Source organism: Leptodactylus fuscus, chromosome 7, assembly GCF_031893055.1.
Source record: "Leptodactylus fuscus isolate aLepFus1 chromosome 7, aLepFus1.hap2, whole genome shotgun sequence".
In the NCBI taxonomy this organism is placed as follows: Eukaryota; Metazoa; Chordata; class Amphibia; order Anura; family Leptodactylidae; genus Leptodactylus; species Leptodactylus fuscus.
The window spans coordinates 97,650,538-97,668,506 of NC_134271.1; the positions used below are offsets into that span (position 1 = coordinate 97,650,538).

General features: G+C 41.3%; 1 protein-coding gene across 1 annotated transcript; it reads right to left on the minus strand.

Annotated features, from left to right (window-relative positions):
* Nucleotides 1-295: 295 nt before the first annotated feature.
* On the minus strand, nt 296-17,950 carry L2HGDH (L-2-hydroxyglutarate dehydrogenase). Its single transcript, XM_075282596.1, has 10 exons — nt 17,793-17,950; nt 15,474-15,589; nt 13,825-13,976; nt 13,601-13,732; nt 12,702-12,864; nt 12,362-12,396; nt 11,971-12,138; nt 10,836-10,993; nt 5,374-5,505; nt 296-2,935 (listed from the first exon to the last, which is right to left on the minus strand). The coding sequence occupies exons 1-10, from the start codon at nt 17,882-17,884 to the stop codon at nt 2,740-2,742; spliced, it is 1,344 nt and encodes a 447-aa protein (XP_075138697.1). The 5' UTR covers nt 17,885-17,950; the 3' UTR covers nt 296-2,739.
* Nucleotides 17,951-17,969: the final 19 nt, after the last annotated feature.

Here is a 17,969-nt window from a genome sequence, read left to right on the forward strand (position 1 = left end):
GTGCTCCTATTAACCCCTTCCCGACAGAACAGGAGCACTGCAGATCCCCTATATTCAGTAAACTGGGCACTTGCAGACACAGGGATACCTAAGGTGTACAGTATGTGTTTCACAGTAACTTTCTACTTTTATATGCATTCTAGGGAAAGAAGTGATTTAGAACATTTTATTTTTATTTATATTTTTTTAAAGCTTCTTTTTTTCCCACTATTCTATGGGAGATACTATACATTACTATTGCGGCTGGTCATAGACACCCCCCCCCCCCCAAATAAAAAACATAAAAAAAATATATATATATTTATTTTTTAATTGCATGACTCAAGTATAAGTCAAGGGGGGCTTTTTCAGCACAAAAACTGTGCTGAAAAACTTGGCTTATACTTGAGTATATACGGGAAATCTATTTTATTGATATTTTAAGTGATAACAAACACAAAGTAGCAGATAAATGTGAATTGAAAGGAAAACGATACATGGATTTCAAAATTTAATCAAATAAAAGTATGAAAAGTGTGATGTGCAAAAGTATTCAGCCCCTGTACTCGGATACCCCTAAATAAAATCCTGTGTACACAATTGTTTTCAGAAGTCACTTACTGAGTTAATAGAGCCCAGCTGTGTGTAATTTAGTCTCAGTATAAATACACCTGTTCTGTGAAGACCTCAGTGGTTTGTTAGAGAACATTAGTGAATAAACAGCATCATGAAGACCAAGGAACTCACCAGACAGGTCAGAGATAAATTTGTGGAAAAGTATAAAGCAGGGTTAGGTTATAAAAACATATCCCTGGCTTTGAACATCTCAAGGAGCACTGTTCAATCCATCATCCAAATGGATCCATCATCCAAAAATGTTAAAGCATTGTAAAACTGCAAACCTACCAAGACATGGCCATCCACCTAAACTAACAGATCAAGCAAGGACAGCACTTTTCAGAGAAGCAGCCAAGAGGCCCATGGTCACTATAGAGGGACTGCAGAAATCCACCAGTGGGAGAGACTGTCCAGAGGACAACTATAAGTCGTGTACTCCATGAATGTGGCCTTTTTGGAAGAGTGGCAAGAAGAAAACCATTGTTGAAAGAAAGGCACAAGAAGTATCAATTGCACTTTGCCACAAGCCATATAGGGGACACTGTAAATACAGTATGTAGAAGAAGGTGCTCTGTCAGATTAGACCAAAGTTGAACTTTTTGACCTAAATGAAAAACACTGTGTGGCAGAAAAGTAACACTGCTCATACACCTGAGCACACCATCCTCACTGTGAAACATGCTGGTAGCATCATGGTGTGGGATGCTTTTCTTCAGCGGGGACAGTGAAGCTGGTCAGAGTTGATGGGCAGATGGATGGAGCTAAATAAAGTGCAATTCTAGAAGAAAACCTGTTGGAGGTTGCAAAAGACTTGAGAAAGCAAAGGAGATTCACTTTCCAGCAAGACAATGACCCTAAACATATAGCCAGAGCTATAATGGAATGGCTTAGATCAAATAATATTCAGGCGTTAGAATGGCCCAATTAAAGTCCAGACCTAAATCTCATTGAGCAACTGTGGAAAGACATGAAAATTGCTGTTCAGACGCTCTGCATCCAATCTGGCTGAGCTTCAGCTATTTTGCAAAGAAGAATCTGCAAAAATCTCAGTCTCTCGATCAACAAAACTGGTAGAGACATAACCCAAAAGACTTGCAGCTGTAATTGCAGTAAAAGGTGGCTCAACAAAGTATTGCTATAGGGGGGCTGAATACTTTTGCACGTCACACTTTTTAGATTTTTATTTGATTTTATTATCTGCTACCTTGTGTTTGTTATCACTTAAAATCTCAATAAAATACATTTATGTTTGTGGTTGTAAGGTGACAAAATATGAAAAAGTTCAAAGGTTATGAGCACTTTTGCAAGGCACTGTATGTGTGGTTAACCAGTGAGCAAAGCTGTCAACCTCAACAATTGTTAACCTATTAGCTATTTTGTTTGTAAGGTCAGTTTAAGGCCCAAGGCAGGAAGAGATTCCAGCTGACAATGCACAATACAGGTAAATCACAGGTCTCTTTACTTTTGCATCAAAAAAGAACTCAATAGTAATGTTACATAACTGCTACAGTTAATTGAAACTTACTATTGCGTTCTCTGTCAGTGCAACATATGGAGTTACAATCTAGATTCCAGGTGTCCGAAAATAAGACATGGTCTAATATTTTTTTTCTCCGAATAAAGGGTATAGGGTTTATTTTGGGGTCTTATTTTTCAGGCACCAGAGCAATACAGGATTTTTTCTGACGGATGGGAACTACAGGATGCCTATTCTCCATCAACGTGACATAATCTAGCACTGGGGGCACTGACTGTAACTAGGGTTTATTTTTGGAGTAGGGCTTATATTTTAAGCCTACTCCAAAAACCCTGCAAAATCAATCTAGGGCTTCTCTTCGGTGTAGGGCTTATTTTTGGAAAAACAGGGTGGTACGGGTCAAACATCCTTTTCCACAAACCAGTGCATGAAAAATATTTTGTGTATTTAGTTGTATACTCACTTACAAATAGTACAGGTCTATTCACACAGTAAATACAATTCACTCTACTAAAGATGGATAAAATGTATTCAAATTGTGCCAACCATCAGAAAATGCAGAGGTTCTGTAAAAACTTCTGGAAGTTGTAGGGTCATTCAGTGACTATACAATACTCGGTTAGAAACAGTACATTCAGTCAGTAATCTGACTATAAAAGGCTCTTTTACAGGTTGAACCGTTCCTCCACTTCAGAGGCAATCATCTCCGCTATGGCAAGGGATGAGGTAGCAGCAGGAGAAGGGGCGTTCCTCACGTGCAGAATGCGATTTGCAAGGTCTCCAGAACCTCCATCAAAAACAAAGTCATCTACAAGGTTACCATCTCTATCCAAGGCCTGTGCTCGGACTCCAGAGGGACCCCTAGATAAGAAAAGGTTACAGGGTTTATCTGGGACTTTACCAATTATATGGTGATTTTAGAAGCTGCGGCTTATTCAACAGACACAACAGTGTACTTCTAAGAGTTACTGGCAATGCTGCTTCCAGAAAGTTCACTATACATCAATTATTAGGCACTGCTCCACCGATTCTCTCACGGTTGAAATTTTTTTTCCTAGCCCCCACTATTCTAGAGCAAATCAATGCTGTTAGTTTTGGTGCCTGATATCCTATTTAGTCTTTGTACTGTCAGGAGAGCGGTATCAGGCAATGGCTGTGACTCTGTGCTCTGACACTGGCTCCCTCTGATTAGTGCTCTGTATCACACACCCCGCCTGACACTGCCCTTCTGACATTACAGTGCTTATATAGCACATCAGGCTCCAAAATTAACTGCGCTTATTGCTGGAGAATGGTGGAGGCTAGAGCAGTGTCTATTAACAGGTAATAAGAACTTGTATTGGTGAAGGTGGTGAAAGGTCCTCTTTAAGTATTGCATGATTTATGTCACCTATATTATCTATGCAGTTTCAGTTATAGTTTTCTGAACTGTGCAAGCCTTCTAATAACTTTTATGGATTGCTACTGCTGCTTAGTGATTTATACAGAAGTTAAACTGCAGCATCCTGCATGAGAAACCTTTCTATAAGGTATTAGCAGTCTGTTGTCAAACCTTTTTTAATTTTTTTTGTAGACAGTGCCACCTAGTGTTACTTTGAGGTATGCCCACCTCATCTGCTTCCTGAGGTTATCTTAGTATATATATATATATATCCCCCATAAGTGTTATTAGACAATTCTGAATATATTTTACAAGCAGCACATGAAGCTTCTATTAGACCCCTGGAGAGAGAGGGAGGCTCACCCTTGATTGTTCCTATACATTTTACTATCATTGATGAGTATTTCAACAAGAGGGTGTGCGGAATTTGAACCAAGTTTTCATAAAATGGTCATGGTTTTAAAATGCAACAACAAGACAAAAAAATCTTCAAAGAAGAGAACCAGCAATCCAAAAATAAAAATCCAAATATTACTTTATTCTTCAATAGTTAAAAAGAAAAACATACAAAAAGATTCTGAAAAATATAAGGTATACATGGCGATATTTGACTCACATGTATTGAAGGAGCGTCTGCGCTGACGCGTTTCGGTACCGTGTGTACCTTATTCGTAGCTATGTTTTTCTTTTTAACTATTGAAGAATAAAGTAATATTTGGATTTTTATTTTTGGATTGCTGGTTTTCTTCTTCGAAGATTTTTTGTCTTGTTGCATTGCTCTTGGCCGTGGAGCTTTAATCCGTGCAATCTATCTAATAGTGTGGGATACAAGTCACGTATGGATAAAAAATTTTAAAATTTTTTACATATTTTTCCTTACGTGTTATTCATAGTGGAATAGTGGGCTGTTTTCCCTTCTCCCCCTTTTTTCCTTATTTTATGGTTTTAAAACGTAGAACTTTTCTTACAGAATTAAAGGGGTTGTCCGGGATAACATCTTCCCCCTCCTACTTTCTAAATTACATTATTAAGCAAAAATATATATTTACCCATATCCTTGGAGCGGCCATATGACAGCCCCAGGGACATTTTCTGATTATCCGATGACAATCAGTTTCCCCATTTCCGGAAATGGATTGTCACTACTACTCCAACCCCCCCCCCCCCCCCCACCAATCCACCATACTTACCTATCTTCTTCCTTTCTAGGCTTCTTTCTCCGGGGAACAGATTCTCCTTCCTTGACATCAGCGCGCACATGCACAACAGAGACAGAGTCCTGGCTTAGCACTGAAGTCGACAGCACATCTCTATTTTGCAAGCTGGGAGCCTGCACAATAGAGATGGATTGAAAGCTACGGCATTCTTTGCGTTCCCCACAGAAGGAAGAAGACAGGTAAAGTATAAAAGGGTAAGAGGGTGAGCTGAGTGAGTTGGGAAGGGCTAGCAGTGGGAGGAATAGCTAGGGAGACAGGGAGGGGGGGTATTAGGGAGATAGTGTGAGAGCCTACAACTACCAGAATGCATTGTAGCAGGAAGCTACACCATGTAAAATGCAGAAGATGCTAGGCACTCGCAGAGAAACCCAGAAATCACTAAAAACATTCCTAAAGTTATATGAGTTGACTTATTAACCCATTAATATTACTATCAGACCTTTTATTTTAAAAAAACAAACCCTTTAATCCCCCTGACTGTTATTTGCAGAGACCAGTTCCCTACATTCTACATTAGGGTATGTTCACACTGTCTCAGCTGCGGAATCCGTGGGAAGAAAGGGCATGTTGCTTCTTTTTCTCGCTAGCTGAAAGAAAAAAATCGCTAGCGGTAAAAAGAAGTGAGTGACTCCCACTGTAATGAATGGGAGCCTTTTTTGCAAGCGGATTTTGAGGCGGACTAGTCCTTATAGAGATCTTACCTGAGAATGTCATTAATGGACAGCTCTGGGATGAACTTCTGCATTTCTTTCAGCTGTGCTCGTAGAAACAACGCCCGGTACATCTCCCCCATACCATACACCAGATTCTTCAAAACCAATTTACGAAGGCCGCTGAAATATGAATAAAAAACATAAATAACTAAGACATAAAGTGGAAAAAACCAACTCCAATAAGCAGCTAGCATAGCAATCTCTTAAAGAATATATGCACCTTAATAACTATTTTTACATTGAGCTAAAGCCAGAGAGCACAGGAGCCTGACGTTCAGAGGAATTCGGAGTCTCTTTTGTTCTAACAAATTGCAAAATTCTAAGAGCATCGTTGGATGTAAATGGAGAAAGAGACTAAGGGCCCATTCACCCAGCGGAATCTATTGCTGCTGCTTTTGAGGTGGCTGGAGGCTAATCTGGGCCTAACCCGTGGTGGTAAGCTGCAGAGGACTGCCAATGTTCTATATCGCCATTCTGCTGCAGGGAGGAAAATGAAGAGGAATCTGAGGAAGATGTCCACCTCACATTGCTCTCCGCTTTCCACCGTGTGAATGTAGGATAAATGTGAGTCAATAAAATTAAAAAATAAGTTCATCCAAGCCTGTGTGGATTCGGTCCCGTTTGTTATCCTGGGCTTGTATCTGGCTCCTGCATCTGACCTCTCTGTATTTCAGAGTGCGGTCCAGTTTGTGGCTAGATTCCCGGGTGCTTATGTGCTATGCCTCAGAGACTTTAATAGGGTTCTAGATGCCACACTGGACCAATTCTCTCTGGAGCCTGAACCCCAAAAATTGCCCTGTCCCACTGCTTTGGCCCGTCTAATTCACGAATTGGGTTGGCAGGATCTATGACCGCTTCAGTATCCTGCAGTCTCTCCCTTTTCCTGCTACACAGCCGGTAAGCATCCCCTGTCTAGAATTGAGTATGCTTTTGGTGATGTTAAAACCTGTTCCTTACTGCAGTTTATTTCTTATTTGCCTAGGGCAGTCTCGATCCACTCTCAGTTGTTAGTTGCATTTGCGGCCCAGTGTTCATCCCTTGAAACTGCATATGTTGATAACCCTACTGAGGAGGCTCGGTCTCAATGGTTGCAGGTGGGTAGGCAGTATCTACATGTATTGCATGACAAGGTCTGCAGGTCCTTATTTTTTTTTTTTCAAGCAGAGATTCTATGAACTGGGTAATGTCACGTAGCTAGTTTATACACTAAAACACGGCCTCTCCTGCAATACTGAGGATACGCTCGGAGACAGGTGACATGCTCTCCCGACATCTCAGCGGTATTATAGTGAGCATTATCTCTCTAAGCTTAGGATCACTGAGCAAGAAGTGACTTCCTACTTAGACTCTCTCCCTCCCTAGCCTATCAGGGAAGCAACAAGCTTTTTTGGACACACCTTTCACGTTGGGAGGAATTATCTGAGACACTGGCGGGTATGGCGAAGGGCAAGTCACCTGGGCCTGATGGCATTCCGATGCAGGTGTATGTTCGCTACAGCGACCTTCTCCTCCTGGAGCTATTAAAATGTTATAACGATGCCTTTGCGGGCCACAGTCTCCCAGAATCCTTTTATGATGCTACTATTATACTCTTGCTAAAACCCAATAAGGACCCACTGAACTGTGGCTCGTATTGGCCTATATCGTTGCTTAATATAGATTATAAACTCCTAACCAAGATGATGACCAACAGGCTCAATTTGATTATTTTGGAACTGGTTTCATGCCAGGAAACTCCACTTCAGACAATCTCAGACGAGTTCAGGCAATCACTCAGATGGGAGTATCTTTTTCTCAGGACTAGGCTATAGCCTCCTTAGATGCTACTAAGGCATTCGACTCAGTTGAGTGGCCCTTCTTTTTGCAGGTATTGTGTAAATTTGGGTTTGGTGAGGGATTTCTAACCTGGTTTTCAATTTTATATAGTTCCCCTAGACCGGCACTGTCCATCAATGGGCCACTGTCTCCCTATTTTGCGTTAGGTAAGGGTACTGGACAGGGTTGTCCACTGTCCCCCCTGCGTTTTCCTTGGCAGTGGAGCCCCTTGTGGCGCTCCTTTGCGCTGACCAAGTACATAGAGGTATTACCATAGGTGCCCATGAGCAGAGAATGACATTATATGCTGATGACTTACTTCTATTTATGAGTGACCCCTCCCGCTTGCTACCCAGTGCTATGTCCTTGATTGATGTATTCGGTAACTACTCAGGTTTACGTACTAACTGGGCTAAGTCCTCATATATGTACATTAGTCGTGGATCGGACGCCCAGGTTAGTGACACCATACAGTCCTATGAAAAAGTTTGGGCACCCCTATTAATCTTAATAATTTTTTGTTCTAAATATTTTGGTGTTTGCAACAGCCATTTCAGTTTGATATATCTAATAACTGATGAACAAAGTAATATTTCAGGATTGAAATGAGGTTTATTGTACTAACAGAAAATGTGCAATATGCATTAAACCAAAATATGACCGGTGCAAAAGTATGGGCACCCTTATCATTTTATTGATTTGAATTCCCCTAACTACTTTTTACTGACTTACTGAAGCACAAAATTGGTTTTGTAACCTCAGTGAGCTTTGAACTTCATAGCCAGGTGTATCCAATCATAAGAAAAGGTATTTAAGGTGGCCAATTGCAAGTTGATCTCCTATTTGAATCTCCTCTGAAGAGTGGCATCATGGGCTACTCAAAACAACTCTCAAATGATCTGAAAACAAAGATTGTTCAACATAGTTGTTCAGGGGAAGGATACAAAACGTTGTCTCAGAGATTTAACCTGTCAGTTTCCACTGTGAGGAACATAGTAAGGAAATGGAAGACCACAGGGACAGTTCTTGTTAAGCCCAGAAGTGGCAGGCCAAGAAAAATATCAGAAAGGCAGAGAAGAAGAATGGTGAGAACAGTCAAGGACAATCCACAGACCACCTCCAAAGAGCTGCAGCATCATCTTGCTGCAGATGGTGTCACTGTGCATCGGTCAACTATACAGCGCACTTTTTCCCCAGACCTGAATATCATTGAACATCTGTGGGATGATTTGAAGCGGGCTGTCCATGCTCGGCGACCATCTAACTTAACTGAACTTGAATTGTTTGTCCAAAATACCTTTATCCAGGATCCAGGAACTGATTAAAAGCTACAGGAAGCGACTAGAGGCTGTTATCTTTGCAAAAGGAGGATCTACTAAATATTAATGTCACTTTTCTGTTGAGGTGCCCATACTTTTGCACCGGTCAAATTTTGATTTAATGCATATTGCACATTTTCTGTTAGTACAATAAACCTCATTTCAATCCTGAAATATTACTGTGTCCATCAGTTATTAGATATATCAAACTGAAATGGCTGTTGCAAATACCAAAATATTTAGAACTAAAAATGATTAAGATTAATAGGGGTGCCCAAACTTTTTCATAGGACTGTATGTGGGCTGAATGTTGTCTCCACATTTAAATATCGGGGTATTTTATCCCTAGAGACCACGGGCTATTTCTGGAACAAAATATTTTTCCCTTACTTTCCAGTTTTAGGGCTAAATTCCATGTTTGGTTGTCTCTGCCTCTATCAGTAGTGGCTCAAATCAATTTGGTCAAAATGGTAGTCTTGCCCAAATGTCTATATGTCCTGAGCCATGCTGCAGTGTCAATGCCTCTTAGATTTTTTTTAAGCAAATGGGTTCACTTTTTATCTCTTTGGTTTGGGGTAATTCTAGATCTAATCGTAAATTATCCTCGTTACAGATGCCGAAGCAGTCAGGGGTAGCTCCCTTCCTGATTTGTTTCTTTATTACCTGGCGGGTCAGCTCAGATACATTCGGCCGTGGCTCCTTTCCGCTACTTTGCCTAAGTCTGAGGCTCAACACCTGGGTCTGCGCACTGTGTGGTCAATTTTTGAATACCCGAATCTATACCGGCGCAAGTTGCTTCCCGTTGATTCCCTGGCGGGACAGGTCTGGCGGCAAGCTAAAAAATTTGTGGCCTTTTTGGATACTCCTGCCGAGACACCACTGTGGCATAATCCGGGCCTGACAGAGTTGTTTATCCTACCGAGAGCCCAGACCTGGTCCAACTATGGGATAGCCTCTATCGGCGATTTGTATACCCAGGGTGTCAAGACATTTGATTTACTAGGTACCGCATACGTCCCTAGGACACAATTTTTCAGATACTTCCAAATTAGACATGCACTATCCTCTGCATTTCCAAAACAACCATGCAAGATTTCTGATTATCCACTTATAGGGGTTCTTTGTTCACAGGGTCCTGGGGGTTTGATCTCTATTCTGTATGCGCATTTGATTCAAGTCAAGGTGTCCCTTTTAGATGCTCCGGCCTTGGTGCGTTGGCACACTGTCATCTCTGACGTTTCGGATGAGATGTTCCAGGAGATTATAGAATCTCCTTTGTACGTATCTCCCTCAGCCAACAATAAATTAATACAGATTTTTATTTTAGACCAATGCTACGCCTTCTTGCCTTTTCAAAATGAGACAGTTATCTCACCTGGGTTGCCTCAGGTGTTCCAGTCCATTATCAGACTTCTGGCATATGATCTAGGTCTGTCCTATTATACGAGATTTCTGGCAGGGTGTTGTGGACCTCCTGACAGGAGTTCTGTCTATGCTGGTGTCGTTTACTCCAGAGGTGTGCCTTTTTGACATTCTGGATGAGGAGGTGTGGCAGCACCATATCAGAGTCTTTTTGCGGGAGTCCTTGTTTTATGCTAGAAAGGCCATTGCACTACATTGGATGGCACCGTGACCCCCAATCAGTGTCAATATGGAAAAAACTTATTAACTCCATACTCCCCTTTAATCAGATTGTATACAAAGGGAGAGGATGCCCTCAAAAATTCCACAAAGTAGGGGGGCCTTGGTGTAATTCCCCCATCATCCAATATACTGCCTTATCCTTGCGAACAGCTATACACTCCTTCTTGCCTGAGGCGTAGGGGATAGTTTGGAGTGTCCATGTCTTTCTCTAACTTGACTAGCTGTGTCTCTATGTTGTCCCACTTTCTTACTAGGGTGTGCTACTTGTGATTTTTTTTATGAGATATTGCATCGACCTGGCTACTGCGCTTTGTGCATGCTGGCACTAGGTGGGTTTTTCTGATTGACCAAATCTGGATTGGGAGGTGGTGAGTGACAGATTTCCTTTATTTTTCTCTTATTTTGTTCTCTTTGTTCCTTTTCAGGTATGCTGCTGTCATATACACATGTACATTTTTGCTGTCTACTGTTTGTTACCCGTTTGGTACTGCTAATATGTTTGTTGTACCTTTTTCAATAAAATAATTAAATTAAATAAATAAATAAATAAAAGCTTTAGGAAAGTTACCCAACATTAATTACTCCACGTCATAGCAATGAAAAACCAAGGGTTGGGGATTTGATAATGGGCACTACAACACAAAGCCATACATATGATAACCAGAAATCTACCTATAAGTAACGGCTTCTCCAAAATCTCTGGCATTGAAATCACACAGTCTGTAGCCTTCTCTTTTAAATGCCAACACTGCATTTGGTCCAAGCCAGACATTCCCGTCCATGCGAGGCGTGAAATGGACTCCAAGAAATGGAAAGCGTGGATCTGGAACCTACAGCCCAATGTGGAGAGAATGGCATTAAGTTGCAAATACTACACAGTACAAGCAGATTAATCAAAAACCCTGATAATGATGATCTGGGTTTAAGCACCCGTCTATCAGCTCACACAATATGCTGCACGCAAAAAAACTGTACGATTCTCAATGCAGCTTTGTATGTGACTAGAGAAGGAAACCTGATGCTATTTCACATTTTATGTTTAATCAATGTTTATTAAAGATTTTTCAAATACAGGGGAAGGGGGAAACAGGAATAAGGAAACGACAATAAGGACGAGGCCCGCAGGCCTCCAATGAACAAAAGCCAGTCGTGGTATACCCAATCGGCCAAACATATTGCAAAGGAAAAATAAATTAAAAAAACCTCAACATCAGACAAAGTGAATATGGAATGGTACATGATAACTACCAGGGAAAACCCTAATAGACAAAGAAAAACAACAGGGAACAAACAACCAGAGGGGGACACGAGGACACCACATACGGAGAGACTAGGACATGAGAAATAGAGAGGGGGATAGGAGGGTAGGAGGAGGACCAGACAAGCAAAGTCATGAAAAGGAGGAAGAGAACTCGGAGGAGTCTTGGAACATAACCCAGGGCCGCCAGGTACTGTCAAACCAGGGGGGGACCGGAGTGTCCTCCGCAACCAGGGCCTCCATTCTCCTGATAAGGAGCAGCTCCTGCAGAAATTCAAGCATAGTAGGTGGACTAGTGCACCAGTGTCTAGGGAGGACAGCCCTGACGGCCGAGAGGAAATGCCGCAAAAGGTCCTTTTTGATCTCAGAGATCTTGTCAGGAAGAACCGAGAGGAGGGCCACCTGAGGCGACGGGGTGATAGAATGGTCACCTATTTCACATTTTAGTTTGATTCTAAGAGTAAGCTATTGTAGAAATGGCGAGTACATCATCTTATCAGTTAATATATCTTGAAAGAGTAATGGAAATAGTCTAAAGGTGATACCTACTGGGTAAATGTTCCCTTTAACAAGATAACACTTTTCCGGCTTTAGCACCAAGTAATCTCCCCGGAAAGGAACAATGCGAGGTTCTGAACTACATCCACTGATTTGGGACAAACGGTCTGAGAAAAGACCAGCACAGGTCAGCACATACTTACAATGAACTTCTTCCCCCTGTAACAAAGACATTGAATCAACAAGCAATACAACTATAGCCGTTATTACTTAAAAGGAGTTTTCTCACTAGCGACACTTACCCACAGCCCTTAGCTAACTGTGTGAGACATTATATATATATATATATATATATATATATATATATATACACATACATACATACACACACACACACGTATAAACCCAGAGGTTTCCTAAATTCACTTCACTAAATTGTTACCTTTTTGTTCTTGATTACAACAGGATATTCCAAGCCTGGAGAGTAACAGAAAAGTGTTACATTTGTGGAAAACAATATTTTATCCTTCATCATATTCCTTATCAGTAATATATTTTGATGATTAAGAAAATGCCATTTAAGATAACAATCATGGCCAAATGCAGGCAAAATAGAGAATTACATGGCTATGGTGCCCCTCCCTATGGCATCTATATACTAAAGCTACACACTCCAAATAGGTGATAAATGGTATTTATGGAAAAATCCCTTGACATAAAAATTCAGAAGGACACAGGAGCAAGACACTAAAAAAAAGTCAGGCTTGTTAGTAGTAACTCACCTTGCTCTGAGCCTGCTGGGCTTTCATTCACCATATGTATATCTGACACTTCAAATCCCGTTAAGACGCTACCTCCGGTATCATGGAAATCATCAGTGTAGGACTGAGCGACATGTCTGTAATTTACAATTCCTGTGTATGGAGAGTCCAGCGCCATTATGCCCTGTATTGCCAAGAATGATACATATGATGATCTGGTTTACTTTTACAGAACCTCTCTATGTATGAACAGGGGAAGTAAGATTCATAGGCTCTATGAGTCTGTGGGGGAGACAGGACTCACCATAACAGTCCCAATTGAACTATAACCACTATAATACTATTTTCTGCTGTTGCTGAGATTTTAGCTTTCTTCCTAATATGCTAATGAGCTGTTTGGCACAACAATGCTTTCATCGCACCAAAAAGCTATGCTTTCCAGCAACAAATCTCTCCATTCCTCCCTGCTATAACGGACATGTATATTATCTGGTTATGTCAATCATACAAGGAAGGGAGCTCTATCGTGTGGTAAAAGCAATGGTGATGCCCTTGTTGCATCAGGTATCAATAGGATACCAGAAATATCTCAGAAATGGAGGCTGAGCTAACAACTTATTCATGCATTTCCAGGAAGAATAAAAGAAGGCCAGCACAATTTTATATCCTAATGTATGCTTCAGAATTGTTATTTACAATATACAAATATTTACTACAGTTATAATAAAAAAGGTATTAAGCAATGTTCACATACATAAGCATCACAGGCTTTATCAGGGGATTTCTTCATATTCATCAAAACGATACCATGGCAAAGCAGTAGCAACACCGTAGTAAGAGTGCTTCTGTTGGAATTCAGAGTTTCACATAACTCTTCACCCTTCACTTATCTAAGAGGAATAGGTCACCCCACTCCTTACCCTGCAATAGGGCTCTTTCTCCCTTATTTCTTTAGCACTGATGATTCGGAGCCCTGGGACATTGTTTTGCAGTCCTCTCTCATACAAAGCTTGCAGTCTTGGTATCTCCTGGTGCTTTACAGCTATTATAAGCTGCAAAAAAAAACAACAAATAGATTTTGTACCTACAGACACAATGACCTAGAATGTAGCCTCTCCAAGACTACACCGCAACATTACTATACCTTGCCACACTGCTTGTATGGAATTCTTTTACGGTCACAGTATTCATAGAGAAGAGAGGCCCCTCGCACGCACAGTTTGGCTTTTAGAGATCCTGGTGTGTAATATATTCCACTGTGAATAACACCGCTATTATGGCCACTTTGATGGGTAGCTATAAGATACAAGACACATAATATTACAAGGCAAGCTTTGATCTGGAATGGTAAGACACCATACAAAGCACCACAGTCAAATATTTCTTGGCCTTATGAAGTCTTCAGTCCAGGTCCTTTATTTAGGTGTAAACCTCTTTGGGTACCACAATATAGTACCCAGACCTTTTGATGACAATGCGCCCCCCTCTGACCAAAACTATGACCATTAGATACGCAAACTATCAGAGCAAGGACGGAAGAGTTTTAATATTAGCTAAATTGGATTACTGATTTTACAGAACTGATTAAGTAACTTTAGGACAGACCTCCAACAACATCCTGTACAGCCACTACTAAGCTGACGGCATGTATGTGTACATAGCAGTGTAGGCAATGCAGAGGCTACATGTACACCTGGACATCATGGCCCCTTCTCAAACAGCTCATTGTCAGAGGTGTAGAGATTTTGACACCTCATTTCCCACCACTGATATGATATTGATGACCTATCCTACAGAAAATCTTTCTAGGCTGAGGTTACAAGCTATGGAATAGCTATATTTTTTTGCAGATTTCATTGAGTTTTTCAGAGCCAAAGCTAAGAATGACTTCAAAACGAAAGAGAAATGTAAAGGAAGAGCCGTTCTGTTAAATTCACTCCTCATTAAACCATGGCAAAATAAAAATAAATTGCTTTCCTGTAAAGTGTGACACCAGCCTAAAAGAATTTTGAAGCTAAAATCATGTGCAACTAAAAAAAAATAACTTTTTTGCACCCACTCTAAGAAAACAGTCTTCCAAATATACTCACCATTCTGAAGAAGACTGCTTGTTTCATGCATTCAGTCTTCTGTTTACAGAGGTGGGAAATAACATGAAATCTATAGTGACATCAATGCTGCGACCAATCAATGGATGTCACAATCCAACTTTGTAAGCAGAAAAAAGGTGAAGAGAGAAGCACTAAGGGCTAGTTCATATGGAGTTACATGAATTCTGCGTGTACACATTCCGTCGCGGATGCAGTGCACTGTCATCCCGTTGCGATATTCCGCTCCGGATTAGGCACAAATGAATGGGCGGGAGCCTCGCGCTGCAGAATCAGCAGCAAGATCGGGCAGCGCGCTTCTTTTTTCCGCTACTAGCTAGCAGAAAAAAGAAGCAAGCGGCTCCCACTGAAGTCAATGGGAGCCATTTTTGGCAGCAGATTTTGAGGCGGATTCTGCGTCAAAATCCGCTGCCAAAAGACTCCGTGTGAACTAGCCCTAAGCCACCATGGTGACTGCAGTTTATTTCAAGACTCTAATGTTTTACATTTAGACAAGCTTTTACTCAGACTAGTGAGCGACATGGTGCTGTTTTCTACTTCTGTGATTACATATGGAGGACCTTATTGTTTGCTGAGCACCAGCAGGGAATGGTGTGGGACCCGGAGACTGTTTTGGATTTAATTCATGGCTCCCTATGTGGTGCACTGTTCTCTATTTATGTAAATTGTAAGCATACTCACTTACCAATCTCATGCTCTTTTTCCAGAATAGCAAATCGGAGGTTTGGATGTCTCAGGATGAGCTGCCGAGCAGAAGCAAGTCCTACAATTCCTGCCCCAACAATGACAACATCGTAGGTACTGGAAAAAAAAACAAAAGGAGGGTGCTGAAAAATGTTAACCTCAGATACAAGAATAAGCCTGACAGGTTTCTAACACTAAAGTCACAGATTTTCTTTTCCTAACACAATCATTTGATATTTCTATAATCTCATGTAGCCTTCTGTTGTTATCCACCAGTGACCATGAGCTCTCCAGCAAGAAGCATAGGAACAAGTTTGTATAGCAAGTCTCCTGACGCTCTTTATTCTATGTTATCATGTCATCATTGGATTTATGGACAAATCATTGCTTGTCCCCATACAGTTTACATTACGATCGACAACAAATCCCTGTTTTTACAGTACAAGGGATGTGCTGCCAAAAAAATGATTTTTATCTTAGCAAAAAATGAGCAATAGTCATATGAGCATCTGGATGTTGACAAAGGGCGGTGATCAGGAATGGATGTTCATATGATTGTTTGGGTGATCATCACCTCATGTAAATGAATCTCCAGTTAGTCTGAGGGTGGGTTCACACCTGCACCCAGTCTCCGCTTTGCAGGTTTCCATCTTCTGCCCGAAAAAAACTGGACAGGAGACGGAAACTGGCAATCAGTTTTCAAACCCATTCATTTGAATGGGTTTGCAAAGTGTCCGCTCCTGAGCGTCTTCTGCCTCTCCGCGGCGAAACCTATTTTTTTTTTAAACCGGACACCAAGTCGGACATCCAGGACTTTGTGTCTGTTTAAAAAAAAAAAAAACGATTTTCCTGCGGAGACCAGAAGATGCCGGGTTTCTGTCTCCTATCCAGTTTCTCGGGCAGAAGACAGAAACCCACAAAGCGGAGACTGGGCGCAGGTGTGAACCCGCCCTCAGTCAGGTTTTGCAGATATCTCATGATAGAAAATGACAATCTAAACACTTCCTCTTTACAATTAGTGTAATCACTGTATGACCCCAGGGAAATTCCATAGAAGGGTCGGGAAGCGTAATGAAACTACATAGTTTCCCTTTGACGTTTTACCATCTCATAAAATGATGATATAGCATTTGGATATTTCATCACCTTATAATTGGTGATACTCCAATCTCTGGGACACCCACCCATCCTCCAAATAAAGGAGTGTGTGACACCCTACACAGCTGCAGCCTGGCCCCATTGTGTAGGAGAACTACAACACAGCGAGTGACCAAATTGGTCACCCCACTGCTGCATTTGGGGTAACAGTGATGGGGGTGCAATCCTAGACAGCACTACAGTCCCTTTATGTTCTGAATGAGTGGAAAGGATGAGAGCAACAGACATTAAATGACAAATGCAAATTTGGTCCACCCGTCTGGTGTCAATCTGCATTCACCCCCACGTTAAAAACAAATACAATAGCCGCTAGTGTCCATCAAGTTTTTCTTACTTTTCTTACGGAAGGTAAAAGTTATGCATGCAGGACCTTTTCTCATAATATGAAAGTAAACAAACAAGACAGAAGAAAGTGTCTTGTCATGTTTTTACATTATAGTCAATAGGAAGGGACTGTTAACATCCACTGCTCTCATTTATGATAGGATGCAATAGACTGCAATAATGGTAGTGTGAACCTAACCTTAATATGTGAATAAAAGAAATTACATTCAAAACAATGGTGTCAGAAATGCTGCTTATTTGCAAAAATTCCCTTATTCTTCACGTCTCTATTCCATATAATAAGGTTATGGCTAAGTAGGTCTGTCAATGTCAAACTTCTTTTATTTATTAATCATCTAAGGGTCAAAATCCAGATTTCTTAGTTATGTTCTTGCTCAACCATATCAGAGGTCAACTATGGAAACGGAAGAAAGTAAAGTGAGTCTCTTTCATTTATACAATGCGATACAAGACAATGGTCCCATCTGCCCACACAGAAGATTATGCTGTGCTATTTTTCTCAAGGAAACCATGCACGCCTCAGTGAAACAGACAACAGTATATGTGAGGTGTCAGTAATGTTTGTGCTGCCTGTCCTCTATGCCCCTTTGGTGGTGACTATGGCATTGTGACTATGACTAATAACTCAGCGCCATTAGTCTAAGGCTATGGCAGCTTGTTCTATATAACATAGTCCAGAACAATCTACACCAGGCTGCTCACCCCATCTGTACCATTATAAACCTGTCTCAGTGAAGACATGCTGGGACTAGTAGTTCTACAACAGCTGACAGGACACTTCATAACGTTATACAGATACCACAGCATCCAGCGTTACCTGTGACAGCGGGCCCTATGTCCACACAGCCTGGGGCCCCCCAACCCCAGCCGTAAGCCTATGGCGGCCCTCGTACAGCGCAGCCCGGCCATTCCCCCCGTTGTGTTTTGGAACAGTCCGGTCACAGCTCACTCTGAGAGCCCGGAGCTCTCACCGACCAATTACCAACCACGTGAA

Bases quoted from the DNA above. Each gene is read 5' to 3' on its own strand.
- L2HGDH (XM_075282596.1), bottom strand. From the start codon at position 17,884: ATGGCCGGGCTGCGCTGTACGAGGGCCGCCATAGGCTTACGGCTGGGG. The intron at 13,733-13,824 runs GTATAGTAATGT...TTTTTTTTGCAG, and splicing joins CATACAAGCAGTGTGGCAAG to CTTATAATAGCTGTAAAGCA. The intron at 12,865-13,600 runs GTAAGGAGTGGG...TTGGCAATACAG, and splicing joins AGAAAGAGCCCTATTGCAGG to GGCATAATGGCGCTGGACTC.